We start from the raw sequence: 14,843 nt of genomic DNA, 5'->3' as shown, positions 1-14,843 counted from the left end.
GAGATCTGAACCAGTCGTGTTTCTCAAAGGAGCTATACGAGGCCAGGCGCTATTTGTTGCTGTTGGCTTTAAAGCTGTGCAATGCAGATAAGGAATTCTTTCCAAAGCTGGGGATTCTAGGGCCAGAGAGAAAGAGACAGAACTGTGGGGTTTTTTTTTTAAGGGATATAAAAGTCTGAAAGAGGTATCTCTTCCCATAGTGTACAGAGTTATTCCTTTTCTGCACTGTTGCCAAAAGGGTTGGCAAATAATTCTGGAAATAATAGAAAACTAGGGCAGGCTGAAGTATCACTCATGGAAAAAAATGCGGGGGTGAGACACACAAAAATCCCACAAAGCCCCCATGCCCCTTTTGTGGCTGTTTGTTGATCCGCTGCTCCTCTGCTGCATGAACAAAGTATCTGATAAGCTCTCAATCCTCCCCTGCCCCTCCCCCCCGTGCTGGTCTTTCCTGCTCTGAAGTAGAAAATATGGGAGGTGGGGGGTTGGACACCTCTCCCTGAAGGCACTTGGGCACCTTCAAAGTGAGACCCCCAACCAGGCACTGCCTCTGTACCCATCCTTCCCTTGGGAAAGGCAGGGGCCGGATTGGACACAGCCACCTGATGGCTCTGTCCCTCAGCTGGCCATGCTCCAGGGCCATCCTACTCTCGGGGAGGGAGGGCTGGGGTGTGTTGGGCACAGCTCTTTGAAGATGCTTTGGGGGGAGGGGGTGAAGACAACCTTGGGACCTGCTCCAGCCAGACTGTTCCCCCTCCCCTCTCCACAGGACCATCTACCACCAACACTCCTGTGGGAAGAATCTTGGTGACTTACTCTATTTTTGATATTGTTTATTTTGATGTTATTAATGTATTTTGATGGTACTTGTAAACCGCTTTGGAAGGCTTTGAATCCCGAAAGGCAACATATACAGAATGACAATAAACACATAAAAATGGTCGGCCCCTGATCACAGCCATTCTGAGCTGGCAGAAGCTCCCACACGGAGCAGTGATTCAGCTAGGCAAGACGGAGGCCTTCTGAGCCCACGCACAGGCAAATGGCTGCCTGGTGGTTGCTGTGGCTGTTGTGGTTTGCTCAGGTAGGGAAATGGCATTTGCTTGGAGAGGGAGGGGGGCAGCACCAAGCAGAGTACGGCTTTTTTCACACGGAGCTTTTATCCTGCGATTGAGATGGCTCCTTCACGGTAGTTTGCGGGCTCTCTACATGACGTAGTGACCCTGCTGTGACCCTCCTGCACTAAACACCCCTTGTTCCATTTTTAAATAGATCGCAGATAATGAGCTATCAAATTACCCCGTTCTGTTCAGCTTCAGTTTCCTCTGTACAAAGTGTTAAGGCGGCAAGAAGAGGAGCGAGATCCATGAAAGATAATGGAAGATTCAGATACGGGGAGAAGGAAGGGGAAAGGGGAGGGGGAAAGGGAAGTGGGTGAAAAAAGGAGTCGTCGTGATCCTGCATTTAAAATGGAAGCAGAAAGACCCATTTTAAATGAAGGATTTTAGGCTGGTGTAGAGATACCCTACATGTATTTATTAGGAAAATGAACAAGGACCCCATCAAGGGGCTTTTAATATAGATAAAAAGCATGTATAATAAATCACAGCAATATCACAATAACATACAAAAGAACTGAGAGTTCGCAGCAGGAACACACCAGTTATAGCAGCAGGATGCCAAGTGAATAGTGCAAAAGCCTAGCAGAATATGATCGTCTTGTCCATTCACCTACAGGCTGACTGAGGAAGAGCGTTCCATAGCCTTTGCATTGCTAATGTCCTGTTTCCCCAAACAACTTCGGAAGACAAATGGGTCATGGAGGAAGGCCTCCAATAACGATCATAGAAAGTTGGCAGGTTCATGTGGGAGAACACAGTCCTTCAAACAGTTTGACCCCAAACCATTTAAGGCTTTCCAGGTAATTACCAGCCTCTGGAATTGTGCCTGGAACTAGTTGGGAACCAGGGCAACTCATGTGACACTAGAATTATATCCACGGTGAAGTGGATCCCCATCAACATACCGGCTACTGCATTTTGCAATAGTTGAAGTATCCAAACACTTTTTAAGGGCAGACCCACATAAAGCGCATTGCAGTAGTGATGTATCAGTACTTAAGACTGAGTCCCACCAAGGTCAAGATGACTTACTTCTGAGTTTATTACATGCAAATCAATGCCATTACAATTGTTCATGGACTCTCCCAGGCCTATGCTGGTCTGGCTAGGGATGTACCAATTTTGTTAAATCCATTCTGTCTGTGTTTTGCAGATTGTCAGGCATCTTTCATTCTGTCATCCACTCATTGATGGAATTTGATTTTTTTTTTAGGAATGTACAAGAATTTCGTTCTACTTGAGGAAGTGCATATTAGCGCACGTACACACTTGCACTAATGCTCAGTAGTGCTAATGTGCACTTGCACTAATGCGCATTAGCGCAAGTGAGAATTTGCCATAAATCCCGACAAAAAGTAAAAAATGGTCCACAAGTCCACAGAATCCACATGACTCAGAAAAAGCCAGTCTGCTGTGGAATCCTCAGGATGGAGTCATAGAAGTCCAAACTAATTGGAATACATTGTGGATTTTTCCAACATCCCTAGGTCCAGCTCAGAGGTTCTCAAGTAACAATATAGTAACCCATTCTAAGCCAGGAGACAAATTCTCTCCTGGTTTAACAAAGGACTGTTCCTTTGATAGATTTTCCCCCTAACCTAAGCAAAAGGACAAACAGCTGGTTTTCATTACTAATATTTTAAATTTATTTCATACCTTTATTATTAAGGCAGGGTTTGGGGACATATTCTCAGCAGTGTTAAAAAACAACCTCCCTTTGCCAAAGGGCTTTCAGCATTTCTTGTTTGGGGATATTCATTTACATTGTTCTCAGCCAAATCTATTGTATTATGAGGTTGCCCTGTTAGTCTATGGTCCCTCATTGGCTAGAATCACCCAGCTGACTACTCCAGCTAGCACTGCCCTTGCTCTGAATCATCTGCAGTTGTCCTCAGTTGTATCATCAGATAGTCAAATATAGTTCTACTGTCATATTTGTATCTTAAGGAGAGGACTCAGAAAAAGCAGCTACTCATACATAGAGAACACATAAAGTGATGGCTAAATAAAATCTACACAATCCACTCTGGAATACTTGGGCTGGGGAAAAAGATTATGAAAATAAATAAAGCATAAGTACAAAGTTGCAATGCCTATCAAAACACTGAATGGTCAATGTTGTTTTCTGGGCTCCAAGTTTATCCACACAGCAGTGCTTTTATAGCTGGCTGCAGGTCCGATGTCTTCATCAGAAGGCTGCCAAGTTATTCAGCATCATCTATACTTTTCACTGAAACAGCCTCCAGCACAGGAGCCTCCTTAGTTTAGTATCACAGTGTTGTGTTAGAGAAGGACATTGTAAGATTAGCATTCTAGATTGGGCTGGATATCTCAGTGAAGAGAAGTCATTCAGTGGCAAAAATGGAAAACCCTCATCTTCTTTCACTGTCTCTGTGTACAAAGGGCAGCTTTTCAGAGATGTTGAGGTGGTACCCTATGTTTTCATTGTCTGTGTCCAACCACAGTGCCTCGTGAAACTGCAGGTTGTCACCATCGCACTTCAAAGTGTAATATGGAAAAGTGAAAACTCACCCAAGTATAGCAAGTAGTGCTACTACAATAGATGGGCATACTTTTGGTGGGCCCGTCATGGAGCCTTTTGGGCAGTACCCATGATAAGTAACACACTATTTTATTTATCTATTTTTTGCAGTATGTGAAAGGAAGAGCTCACCCGCATAAGCACTCAGGCAACTCTTTAAGAAGACAGAAAAAGTGCAAGGTTAGCCATGGCACCCAAGCCGTCCCCTGCCATTTCCCTAAAGCATTTTCCTATTTGCTTTACTTTGGTCCCTTTACCCCTACACAAACATAGAGCAAACAGCTTTCTTTTTCCCCCCAGGAAAGAGTGAAGAGGCTTCTCCCCCTCACCATGGCTTTCCTCCCTTATATTTGAAATGTTTTCAAGCTTTTGAAGCAGGATTGAGACTAATGCCACCACAGAGGAAGAAGCCGTTCCCATGGCTCCACAGAAATAATTGTCTGTACACAGCTCCAGTTGCTTTCAGATCATGAAGGTGCCAAAATATGACCTTGACTCCTCACTGACCCGCACCAGATGTGTCTCAGACACCCTGATGAATACTTCCTCATTCTCCTCGAGGTGCATCACCCCAGCGAGGAAGCTGTTGTGGCTCCAGGGTTGACCATCCTTCCAGTGGCAGTAGGGAATGCTGCTGGCCAGCAGCTCTATTGCCTCTGGATACTGGGAAGTCCTCTTGAAAATTTTGTGGGTGACAAACAGCCTGTTCCGGTGGGCGACGGAGCAGTTTGAATGCCCCAAGAAGAGGTTTGAGTAGATGTAGTAGTGCCCAGACTTGTTGCAGATCAGGGAGCCGTCCTTGTAGCCCACGTCCCGCAGAAAGGCAAAGCCCTGCTTGTGCTCCCACATCAGAGCTCCGCTTGCAGCTGCAGTGACAGAGGCACCTGGAAAACACAACCACCTCTGTCTTCAGCATTATTTCATGCAGGGTGGAGGGGAAGTAAACAAACAAGTTCTACCCCTCACCAAGAGGGCCGGCCGAAGACATTTTGTTGCCTAGAGTGGAGCCTCAAATGGCACCTCCCCCAAGTCAGGAGGCATGGCACCCCAAGCCAGCCAGGCTGTTTTGGCACATGAGGCAGAAAACCGTACAAGCACCTCCCCCCCATCCCTGGCAATAAAAAAGTCAGTAACAAGAAACCAAATAACTAACCATTTGCTGCCCTTTCATGAGGCCCCAAATCTGCTGCCTGAGGTGACTACCTCACTCTGCCTCATGGTAGGGCTGGCCATGCTCACCAGTGGATTGGGAATGGAATCAAACCTTAAAAAGTGTGGCTTCAGCACATAGAAACCCTGAATATCAGAGTCCCGTTGCCTCCCTTCAAGCTGACCCTGCTTTGAGACAGGAAAGGGGAGCAGTGCATTCTGACACTTTACCCCTACTACCTCAGACCCAGTTCCCTTCTAGGCGGCCATGTGTCCTCTTTTACAGAGGAAAATCCTCTATCTGAAGGGCTGCCAGAGGACTATCCTCTATTTTGAAGGTGACCTCTGTGTGTGAAGGCCTGTCCAGTCCAAGTCCAGTTTAAAGAGAAAGACCCATCAGAAGAAAGAGCGGGGCCTTGAAGTTGCCCATCAACAGAAGACAGCAGACTGGGGCTGGGCAAGGCACATGGGTGACAGTCTTCCACATATTCTGAGATGTATTGTATTTCTATTTAAAATACATCAATTAGCTCTACATTTGCATCTGCATGTATAAATTAGCATAGCAAGTTTTATGCAAATAGGTGTCCTCTTTTGTCTTCTTTCTGGGAGATCCATCTCCACTTTCTTGGCAATTCATAAGTGGCCATCCTACTTCTAAACAAACACGCACAAGCTCTACTGTTGTGGGTGTACGGAAAATCGGAAATGCATTTCCGGTGCTTTGTTCCTTGGTTTGGGAACTAGCACTTTGGTTGGAAGGGGGGGTGGGAGGCATTCCCAACTTTTAATTCGAGCAGGCTGCAGCAGTCATCGCTTTGAGTCTTTGAACATCTGTGCATTGTCTTGCCCCTTCCTCCATCCAGGTCTGCGGCCTCAATGGTGAATGGCAGGGAGGTGACAGAATCAAAAATGCCCCAGATCCACATCCTCCCACCTGTCACTGAAGCTGCTGCCATGGCCAGGGCTTTTCCAGAGAAGGCCTTGCTTTATGCTTACTGGGATGGAGGAAGCTGTGGTGATGAGGGTGCTGAGGAGAACAGGTGCTATGGGGATGGAGACATTGGGGTGGGATTGGATGAGAGGTGGGGGGAAGAAATGGTATGTGGGGATGCAGTGTGAGTGAAGGGGAGAAAGTGGGGAGAAGAAGTGCAGATGGGGTAGGAGTGGAAGATGGTGGGGAATGGTTTGCAGGACTGAAGGGGGATTAAGGGATCCCCAACCTTTTTGGATTGATGGGCACATCTGGAATTTTAAGAGTGTCATAGGTGCTCTCACAAAATGACTGCCATGGGGGTTTGCCCAGTCATAAAATGGCAGACATGGGGGGGGGGGCATGGCCAGTCACAAAATAGTCATTTCCCAGAAGGTAAAGTGGTGAGACTACAATAAAAGTACCTAATTACTAAGACCTTAAGTCCAAGGCAGAGGTGGGGGTCTGAGCTCCAAAATACAAAACCGGTCTTTTGAACCCAAATAAAGAGGGTGCTGGAGGGCAGTGCTTGTTTTGGAGAATGGCAACCTACCAGTTAACTTAAAAATCAAAGAGATAAATAAGCATCAGGAGGGACAGGGCGCCTGATGGGCACCAAGAGAGGGGGCTGTGGACACATTGGTGCTCATGGGCAGTGTTGGAGTCCCCAGAGAAAGGGAAGAGGAAGTAGGCTGAGGACCAGGATAATGGAAAGGCTTGAAACTCCACTCCAGCAGTGACATTTCATGAGCCTTTAACTAGTACTACGTAAGCCAGGGGTGGGCAACTTGTGGGCCTCCAAATGTTTTGGCTTACAACTCCCATCATCCCTTACCACTGGCTATGCTGGCTAGGGCAGGTGGGAGCTGTAGGCAATCCTATACCCACTTACCTGGGAGTACACCCCATTGAACTTAATGGGACTTAGTTCTGAGTACCAACCAACCAAATCAATAGACCCACAGATACAAAAAGCAGAATGATACTCAAAATTTAAAATATATGATTTTTTTACTGAGAATGTGTGGTACATGTACACCCAACTGAGCTTGCTTAGACAAGCAAATACTCAGGGTCTCAATTTGACATAGGACCAATTGTTTCTTGAGAATACAACGAGGTCTGGAACAAGCAGTACAATTTAAGTTCAAAAAAATGTACAATTTGCTATTTCAAGAATGCAAAAGGATGTTTGCTGCACAAAAATTAAATACAATCCAAAAATATTTCGTTACAATTAATAACAGTAATAGCGAACAACAGTAAATTGATGACAGCTCCAGAACCTGATGTTATTTCTGTTCTTCATCAGGATAATAAAGCTATTGTTTATTTTTTTTAGGTAAACAACTTGTAGCCAGATGGCATTCCCCTCAACTGACATGCTCAATTGGTTCAATTGAACCAATTCAACAACAACAACAACAACCCACCTCACAAACCCAAGGACAGACTTCAGAAGGTCTGGCTTAAAATGTAGCTGCTTCAACCCCCTGTACCCTGCTTACCAGCAGTCAACTAGCTCTGCTTCAGCCCCACTGCACTCAAGCTCTTGGGAAAGACATTTGGGAAGGGGAGACATTTGGCTCAATTAGGAAGTTTTCCTACCTAGTGGCAGATGAGCGGCCGGCTTTTCAGAGGTAGGTGTGGGACCTGTAAAAACAATTCAGACAAAACTGAGTTTTGCTAGCTGTTCCTTTGTCTACAGGCACCTATAGGCATCAGAGACTATTGTAACTTAACTCCTTTGGATAGCAGGCTACTGTTAACAGGACTCAGTATATGCTACAATTCTGAAAAAATATGTACAGAAATGTGCTAGCGGGTGCATAATTCAACTTCCACGAAATCCCAGATTCCTTTAAGGAAGTTTCTTAAGGCTGCAAAGATATGCTTAAACACACGTCATAGGCAATGCTTGCTGAAATCTGAGAAACCAGAAAAATTGCTGAATAAGTTATATCCCCAGAGTTGAGGTGGCAGGTCCTGTGCTCTGTGTAGGATCTTAACCTTCTGTCTAGGAAAACCAGGCTAAATTACACACAAGAATAACAACGGCAGGACAGATGATGCAATGTAAGAAAAATTTCACACTTTTGCTCAGTTTCCATAATTTGTATAGGTCATAGAACTGTAGTTTTTCTGTCTATCACAGGATTTGGCAAATTGTTAAAAAAAAGTTTTAATGCAGAGCTAAAGACAGACAGAGAGAGAGAGAGAGAGAGAGAGAGAAGCCAGACCATTTTATTTCTTCTATGCCACTCCCTCAAAGAGTTGGCTTTCCCTGTGGCCAGTTTCCTCTCAAGCAGCACCAGGTTTTCATTTCGTCATTGATGTTTCCCATGCCTCGCTGTTTGCTAGGCCAGCCAGCCAGGCATCAGTGGTCAGCATTAACCAGCACCTGCTGAGGGCCACAGGGCAGACCCCTTTGTTCAGGTCTGTATACGTTCTAAGATATGTGTGCACAACCCAGCAGCCAGTAAGGAGCAGGGTGAGTGGCATGAAAGCAGCAACTTTTCTGAATGGAGCCAACACTCACCACCCACTCAGACCTCAGCCAGACCAGCTTCTGCAGTAGCTGACTTGCTGCCCATCACCTCATTCACTCATCTGCTTCCTCCTTCACTCGGAAACAAATTGCCACAGACAGGGGCAAGGGGGTATAGGGCTCCTCTGTCCCCTTGCGCCACGTGGCGTCCCCTAGGCAGCCGAATGGCGGAAGAACTAGGAGGCTGCAGCAGCAGCTGCACATTGAGAATGAGGAAGGGGAGGACTTGGACAAGGATGTTGTTCTGGGCCCAGCTCCATATTGGTTCACTTTATGGTAACAGAGTCTATGGCTTTGCCTGAGCCTTTTGGAGCCCAAAGCAAGAGAGAGATTTGGGGGTGGGGTGGGGGAGTCTGAGAACCCAGGCCCTCATCACAGGTGTCAAATGGTCAGGGGAAATGGGGCCCACTTATACACTGGGGCCCAACAGCCCACAAAACCTGCAGCCAGGGCTGTTGCTGGCTATTAAACAAAACATACTAAGCTGCTAGATCAAAGAGCTGAGTTGCTAGATCAAAGCAAGCTATTTTGCAAGACCTCAGTTCCTTGACAAATTAATTTCAGCACACAATTTAAGCGCTGGAAAGATTTAAATAGGATTAGAATTAACAAAAAAAAATCTAGATGATCATATTAAGTCATGCGTGTGGTGCCTGAAATATCCTCCAACAGCTGTAATCCAAAAATCTGTTTTGGGGTAACTAAGCAGACCATCTCCTAGTTAGAGCCCCTTCAGAGCATGGGGTAAACCACATTAGGTATTGTGGCTTGTGTTTGTAACAGGCATTTCCTGGTTTCAGTGTTTCCGCTGGCCTTTTGGATGGATGTACATGCATCTTGACCTTCTTGCTCACACACACACACCTACACAGCCACCCATCCCCCTACGCCTGTCATTAGACTATTGTAATTAATTCCTCAAATGGATTGTGAAACATTTCCTTCCAGGGGAACAGAGGGTGGTGTTGGAGTCACTGGTGGGGCCAGCCCAAGCTTTTTTGCTGTCCTAGAGAATTAAAATGTTACTATTATGTGGCGAGAAGCATAACAATAACACAGACCAGGACTTGCCTGGAATACTGTCGTCTCATTTTCATTTTTCATACCTCGCCCGTCTTTACTTCCTCCCTTTGACAACTGGGTCAGTGCTCTGAGGGGGATCAGACGGTTCTCAGGCATGTCTCCTGAGATGCCTGAGGATTTGCTAAGCCCTTGTGCGGGCAGAGGCCCGCACGGTGGAGATAGGTGCCCCAGGAAATTTGCAAGTTGCCTAGTTTGCCTCAATGCTCGGGTTGACTATGGCCATCAGAGATTTCCGTTCCCTAGCAGAGTTCCCCAGTGCTCTTAGATAGCTTTCCCACCTGCACATGGCCTGCCCAAGATATTTTGCTGCTTGAGGCAAAGGACAAGATGGCCCCCTTCCACATATGGACTGGCAGTTGAATCTGACTTCAGCATTGGTGACAGAGCAGCATCCTCCACCAGACCTTAGGGGATGCAGGATGGACCGCATGGCACACATGGTTCTGTCCCCCAACATCTCGCCGCTGCTCACTCACCGCTTAGCCTGGCACCTGCTCTGTGCCAACTCAATGCCATACCGCAATGCCACAGCGGCAGCATGCCTCACGTGAGCAGAGCAACACGAACGTGCATGAAGGCCTGCTGGGATGTGTGGCCTGGTGTGGCCACCTCTCAGCCTGCTTGCATGGGCAGGGGGCTTTCCCAGGGGTGCTGCCAGAGATGTACTGGGAAAAGGTGCTTAGGTGAGTCAGCCACCCAGCCCAGGCCAGCAACAAGGCAGCTGGGTGCCAGCTCAGGAGGAAGGGAACAGGGGTCTCACAGGGAACATCTGTGGGGGGCTGCCACCACCGTGCTCCCCAGCATTTGCCAGCTGCCTCACTCTGCCTAATGGTAGGGCATTACCACTGACAATTTCTTGTCAAGCAGAAATTCAACCTGTGTTTTTCCTGGTGGGGCGTTTCAGCACTAAGAACACCTTCGCCATCTGCTTCAATGCATGGTGCCGCTAGAAGCACACAGGAGTCTTGCCAAAAATAAGGCCAGCAACCCTAATCTAGGAAGTTCTATCTAGGTCTTGGTCCGTTGCAGCATGTTTCAAAGTATGTCTCTCTGCTGGTATCAATCAGGTTCTCAGCTCAGTGGAATATTTCAAATTAGGGAGGGAGAATGCAGATGTATTTATAATAGTCCAGGAGGGCCTAGAGCAAGACCCACCTCAGGCAGTGAATTGATCAACAATTTAAGGAACGGTGACATTTTGACAGCACTTCAAAAAGTGCCATTCTTTAAAGCTGGGTCAGGCAGAGGTATACCACTGCCCACCTGTGGCCAATTGCTAATGGATTACCTAACTAACACCTGCTGGTTCCTGGATTTTGCGAAGACTACGGTGGATCATGGTCTGCAGCAGCCATCAAGACACTTCGTATGTCCATAAACATGAGCACCAACTCGGCTTAGTTAAGCCTTAACAGTTAAAAGATCTGAGCATGCACACTCTTGCTTTGTAAATTCAACACCTCTTGGTCAACCAATTTAATTTAATTTAATTTCCTCTTTTATTTTATTGCAAAATAGCACTATTTCACTATAATAGAAAGGGGAAATAATGAAAAGAAACCAAAAATTTTACACACACACACACACACACACACACACAACCTGTGGGGAGCAAAAGCTGACTAAATAAGGGGCAATTCAGCAATAATGGCCCAGCCAAACAGGGAAGCAATAAAATGGACTGAATTTTCAAAGTGGAAGCTTTCAATTAGTTTTGAAAGGGACCTTTGCTGAACAGAACTTACTACTGAGTAGACATTATACTAGGGTCTTAGCCATGAGGAAGGGATCTGCTGGATAATATAGCACTATACTAAATACTGTGTGAAACCTGTTTTGATTCCACTTCCAGTTACTTGCAGAAAAGCAAATGCTTCAACAGCGTTCAAAGGCTCTGGTGTGGAAGCAAACCTAAATGAGAATTAGGATAAAGGGCAAGACCAGCTTACCTTGTACAAATTTCTCATAGGTTGCATCAGCTCCTCCCTAAGCAACGAAAACACAGAAGTCAATGCTCAGTAAACCCATTTCAAGAAGCATGTCAAATTCACATTCAAACAACCTTCCTTCTGCCACAGATGCCACCTCAGAGCTGAAAGATCCTTCTTATTTATTAATTTGTTTATTACATTTCTGTGAAATTCTCACTGATTCTCACTCAATGTACAGGAAATCAGTGCTAGATAGATGCAGCGATCTGATTCTGAACCACAACCTGTTTTCCCTGCCTCACTCCTTCTTCTGCTTCTCTAACAGGCAGCTGGAGGCTCTTAAAAAAAAGGAATGGCTGTTCACCAGTTACAGGGAAAGGAGTCATCACAATACTTATGAACTTAGGGCCAATTCAAATCTTGAAAACATCCTTCACTGAAGACACTTTGGGCAAGAGCTAAAACTGCACACAGATAATGGTGTACTACAATTGCATCCATGTGTCACTGACTTCCTGTGCACCCAGGCTATCTGCACCTTGAAGCTAGGAGCCCATTGCAGATTTGCAGGATGTATAAAGGCAGCAAAACAGTCGCAGTGGAAACATCATATACTATAATCTACCTGTGATTTTCATTTTTCCTACATGCTCACCACATCGGAAATTCATAATGGTTCAAGTGGACTTTCAATTTGGAACAGACCCCCAGACGTAACCATGGCAGGTTTATTACAAATTATCATTGGCAACTCAACTGATATTGAAATATTTGGGGCTTCTGTTCTGTTATGGACTTGCTGTTCAGATGAGGAGCATTTCATAAAGTTTAACTCAGATCTGTTATCTCATAAATTAATGATATTGTTTTAGTCTCCTACCTTTAGTGGATAACAGTGGAGGCTGGTCGCTCCAATGTCAGTGGGGCAGTGGATCCTCTCCAGGTTTCAGTCAGAACTCTAATGGAGCTATCCAAGGTGCTCAGAACCTTGGATAGCTCCTTAAGAGTTCTGACTGGTTCTGGCTGAAACCCGGAGTGGATTCACCGTCCCACTGACATTGGAGCCACCGGCCTCTGCTGGTGGATACAGTATACATGTGGAGTTCTGTCCTAGTTCTACATACCCAGGACAGAGGGATCTATGTGCTCTTGCGCAGCTCCCATTCATTTCAGTACAGCTTGCTTAGGAAAACTTCCCAGTGGATTGTGCCTCGGGTACCTAGTCCTTGAAAATCTTGCAAAGATCTCTCCATTCACCCACTGCTCTGGCAGAGCATGTGTACATTTATGCACACAGCTGGGTGTTCTGCATCAGAGGTCACAATGTGGGGAGTATCATTAAAACGCCACTTGTAACATCCTCCCTGATCCTTGCTTGCTATATAGACATCTGTTGTAGCCCTGTCCCAGGGAATTTATATCTAAATACGTGCACTAAAATCACTGCTCGCTGCTCTTTCACTGGGCCAATGTTTTTTGGCTGAAGGAGTATGCATACTTCCGAGTTACACTGTGCAATTGTGTTCCATCAAGCCAAATGGAAAAGAAATCTCATTGTCAGTTATATAGAAGCAATGCAGCTCCCCCAAACATCACCGTCACTGAAAGCATCTAATTTATGAAGCACAAAACTATGATCTTTGTGGCAGAAGCACAAACACTTGAATAATTGTGTGATCTGTCAAAGGGGATCTTAAGAAATGCTTTCATTTGCAACCAACTAAAGTTGCCAACAAGGCCAGCTCCAGAGGTTGGTGAGTTCGGGTATTTGCCAGGGACCCAGACAAAGGGCTGCTCCAACAGCCCAGCCATTTTCACTGGCAGGCACATAGTTCCCAAGAAGTTCAGAGGCAGCACAAGAGGATTCTTGTTTGGCACTAGGGATGTACAGATGTTGTTAAATCTGTTCTGCCTGCATTTCGTGGATTATTAGGCATCTTTCATTCCGTCTTCCACTCATTGATGGATCTGATTTTTTTTAGGGTTGTATGAGAATTTTCATTCTTGTTTGCAAATGCGCATTAGCACTACTGCATACTTGTGCAAGTGTGAATTTACACTACTACATCGTTGTGCAAATGTGAGTTAGCACAAGTGCACACTTGCACAAATCCCACCCACCCAGTAAAAAACCAACCTGCAAGCTCACAGAATCCACACTCCTCGGAAAAAAAACAGTCCACTGCAGAATCCACAGGTTGGAGTCACAGAAATCCAAACTCAGCTGAATCCATTGTGGATTTCTTTGATATCCCTAGTTTGCATAGCTCACCTACCTACTTCCCACATCTTCTAGGTTAAGAGGGCCCTCCAAATCCTGGCATCAGGACAGGTTGCCACTTTTTTCTCTGCTCTTGTGCCTTTACCAGCAGCTTGTTGTGCAGAAATGAAGCAGTTTAAATGCTCTCTTCCCCGTCTCCACAATTAATCTCTATGCCAAGAAACTTTCACCTGCTTCATTTCTGTGCGTCAGGCTACTGGTGAAGGGAAAAGGTGCATGTTTTAGATAACAAGAGTGGCAACTCTATACACTAATTTACAGCTGGGTGCATATTCTGGTTACCTTGGACAATGTTGATTTCAGTTTAGCCCCATTATCTTAAATTAAACAAACTTGGCTTTTAAGTCTAAATCCTTCAGTTAACCAGTTTGCAGGGACAGTTATACAGAACTAGCTATATTTCAATTTCTGTGTGATAAACAGCATTTTGTATCTTGAAAGCTAATTAGACCATTCTCCAGTAGAAATTACTCCTATACAACCCATTTGTAGCTACAGTACTTGAATTCTGTCTCTGCCTCCCTGCTTGCTTGCTTGCCTGCCTGCCTGCCTGCCTGCCTGCCTGCCTCTCTCTCTCTCTCTCTCTCTCACACACACACACACACCCCTATTGTTCTGAGCAAAATTAAATCAATCACACACATGTGTGCTATTCCATAGTGGTACATAAAGCCCCATCTCAACATGCACAAAGTTCCTAGCCAAAGAGACAAGCTTCGCATTCCCACGTGCATGTGCGTTGGCACATGCCTGCTTCTGTTCGCTCTCTCTGTGGGTATCACATCCACACACAGAGGAAAAGTCCCGGCAGCCAGCCAGCCCCCCCCCCCATCAGCCCACTGTTCTCCATGCACGATATGACCTGTGCCGCTGCTTTGTCCAGCTCCTTGCGGAAGCAGATCAGGTAATAGGCTTGGATGGCCAAGCCAGCCAGCATCAGCACCATCAGGATCCCCAGGAGCAGCTGCCCAGGCTGATGCTTCCTCTGGCGCTGGTGCACAGGGGCATCTCTCGGTGGTGCATCCACGACAAAAACAGATGGGTATCCTGCTCTGCCTTCCATAATGCCACCCTTCAGTAGACAGGCACTGGGACGATTGTGGTGCTGCTGAGCAAATAGGCTGGTTGCTTCTCTGGGGCCTGACTTATGTAGACAAGCGAGCACAACGCCCACATCTCTGGAGAGGAAACCACAAGGTTACCCAACTGTCCTCT

At 46.0% G+C, this 14,843-nt stretch overlaps 1 protein-coding gene across 1 annotated transcript; it reads right to left on the bottom strand.

Annotated features, from left to right (window-relative positions):
- Positions 1–2,146: 2,146 nt before the first annotated feature.
- Positions 2,147–14,745, bottom strand: TNFSF14 (TNF superfamily member 14). The gene is made up of 4 exons (XM_084832203.1): positions 14,491–14,745; positions 11,366–11,402; positions 7,394–7,438; positions 2,147–4,547 (listed from the first exon to the last, which is right to left on the bottom strand). The coding sequence occupies exons 1-4, from the start codon at positions 14,689–14,691 to the stop codon at positions 4,126–4,128; spliced, it is 705 nt and encodes a 234-aa protein (XP_084688329.1). The 5' UTR covers positions 14,692–14,745; the 3' UTR covers positions 2,147–4,125.
- Positions 14,746–14,843: the final 98 nt, after the last annotated feature.

The sequence above is a fragment of the Heloderma suspectum genome, chromosome 2 (genome assembly GCF_057233095.1).
Source record: "Heloderma suspectum isolate Gila_16-S chromosome 2, 16-S_ref, whole genome shotgun sequence".
Lineage (NCBI taxonomy): Eukaryota > Metazoa > Chordata > Lepidosauria > Squamata > Helodermatidae > Heloderma > Heloderma suspectum.
The sequence above is the reverse complement of the archived record's forward strand: the minus strand, read 5'-3'. Positions and strand labels throughout refer to the sequence as shown.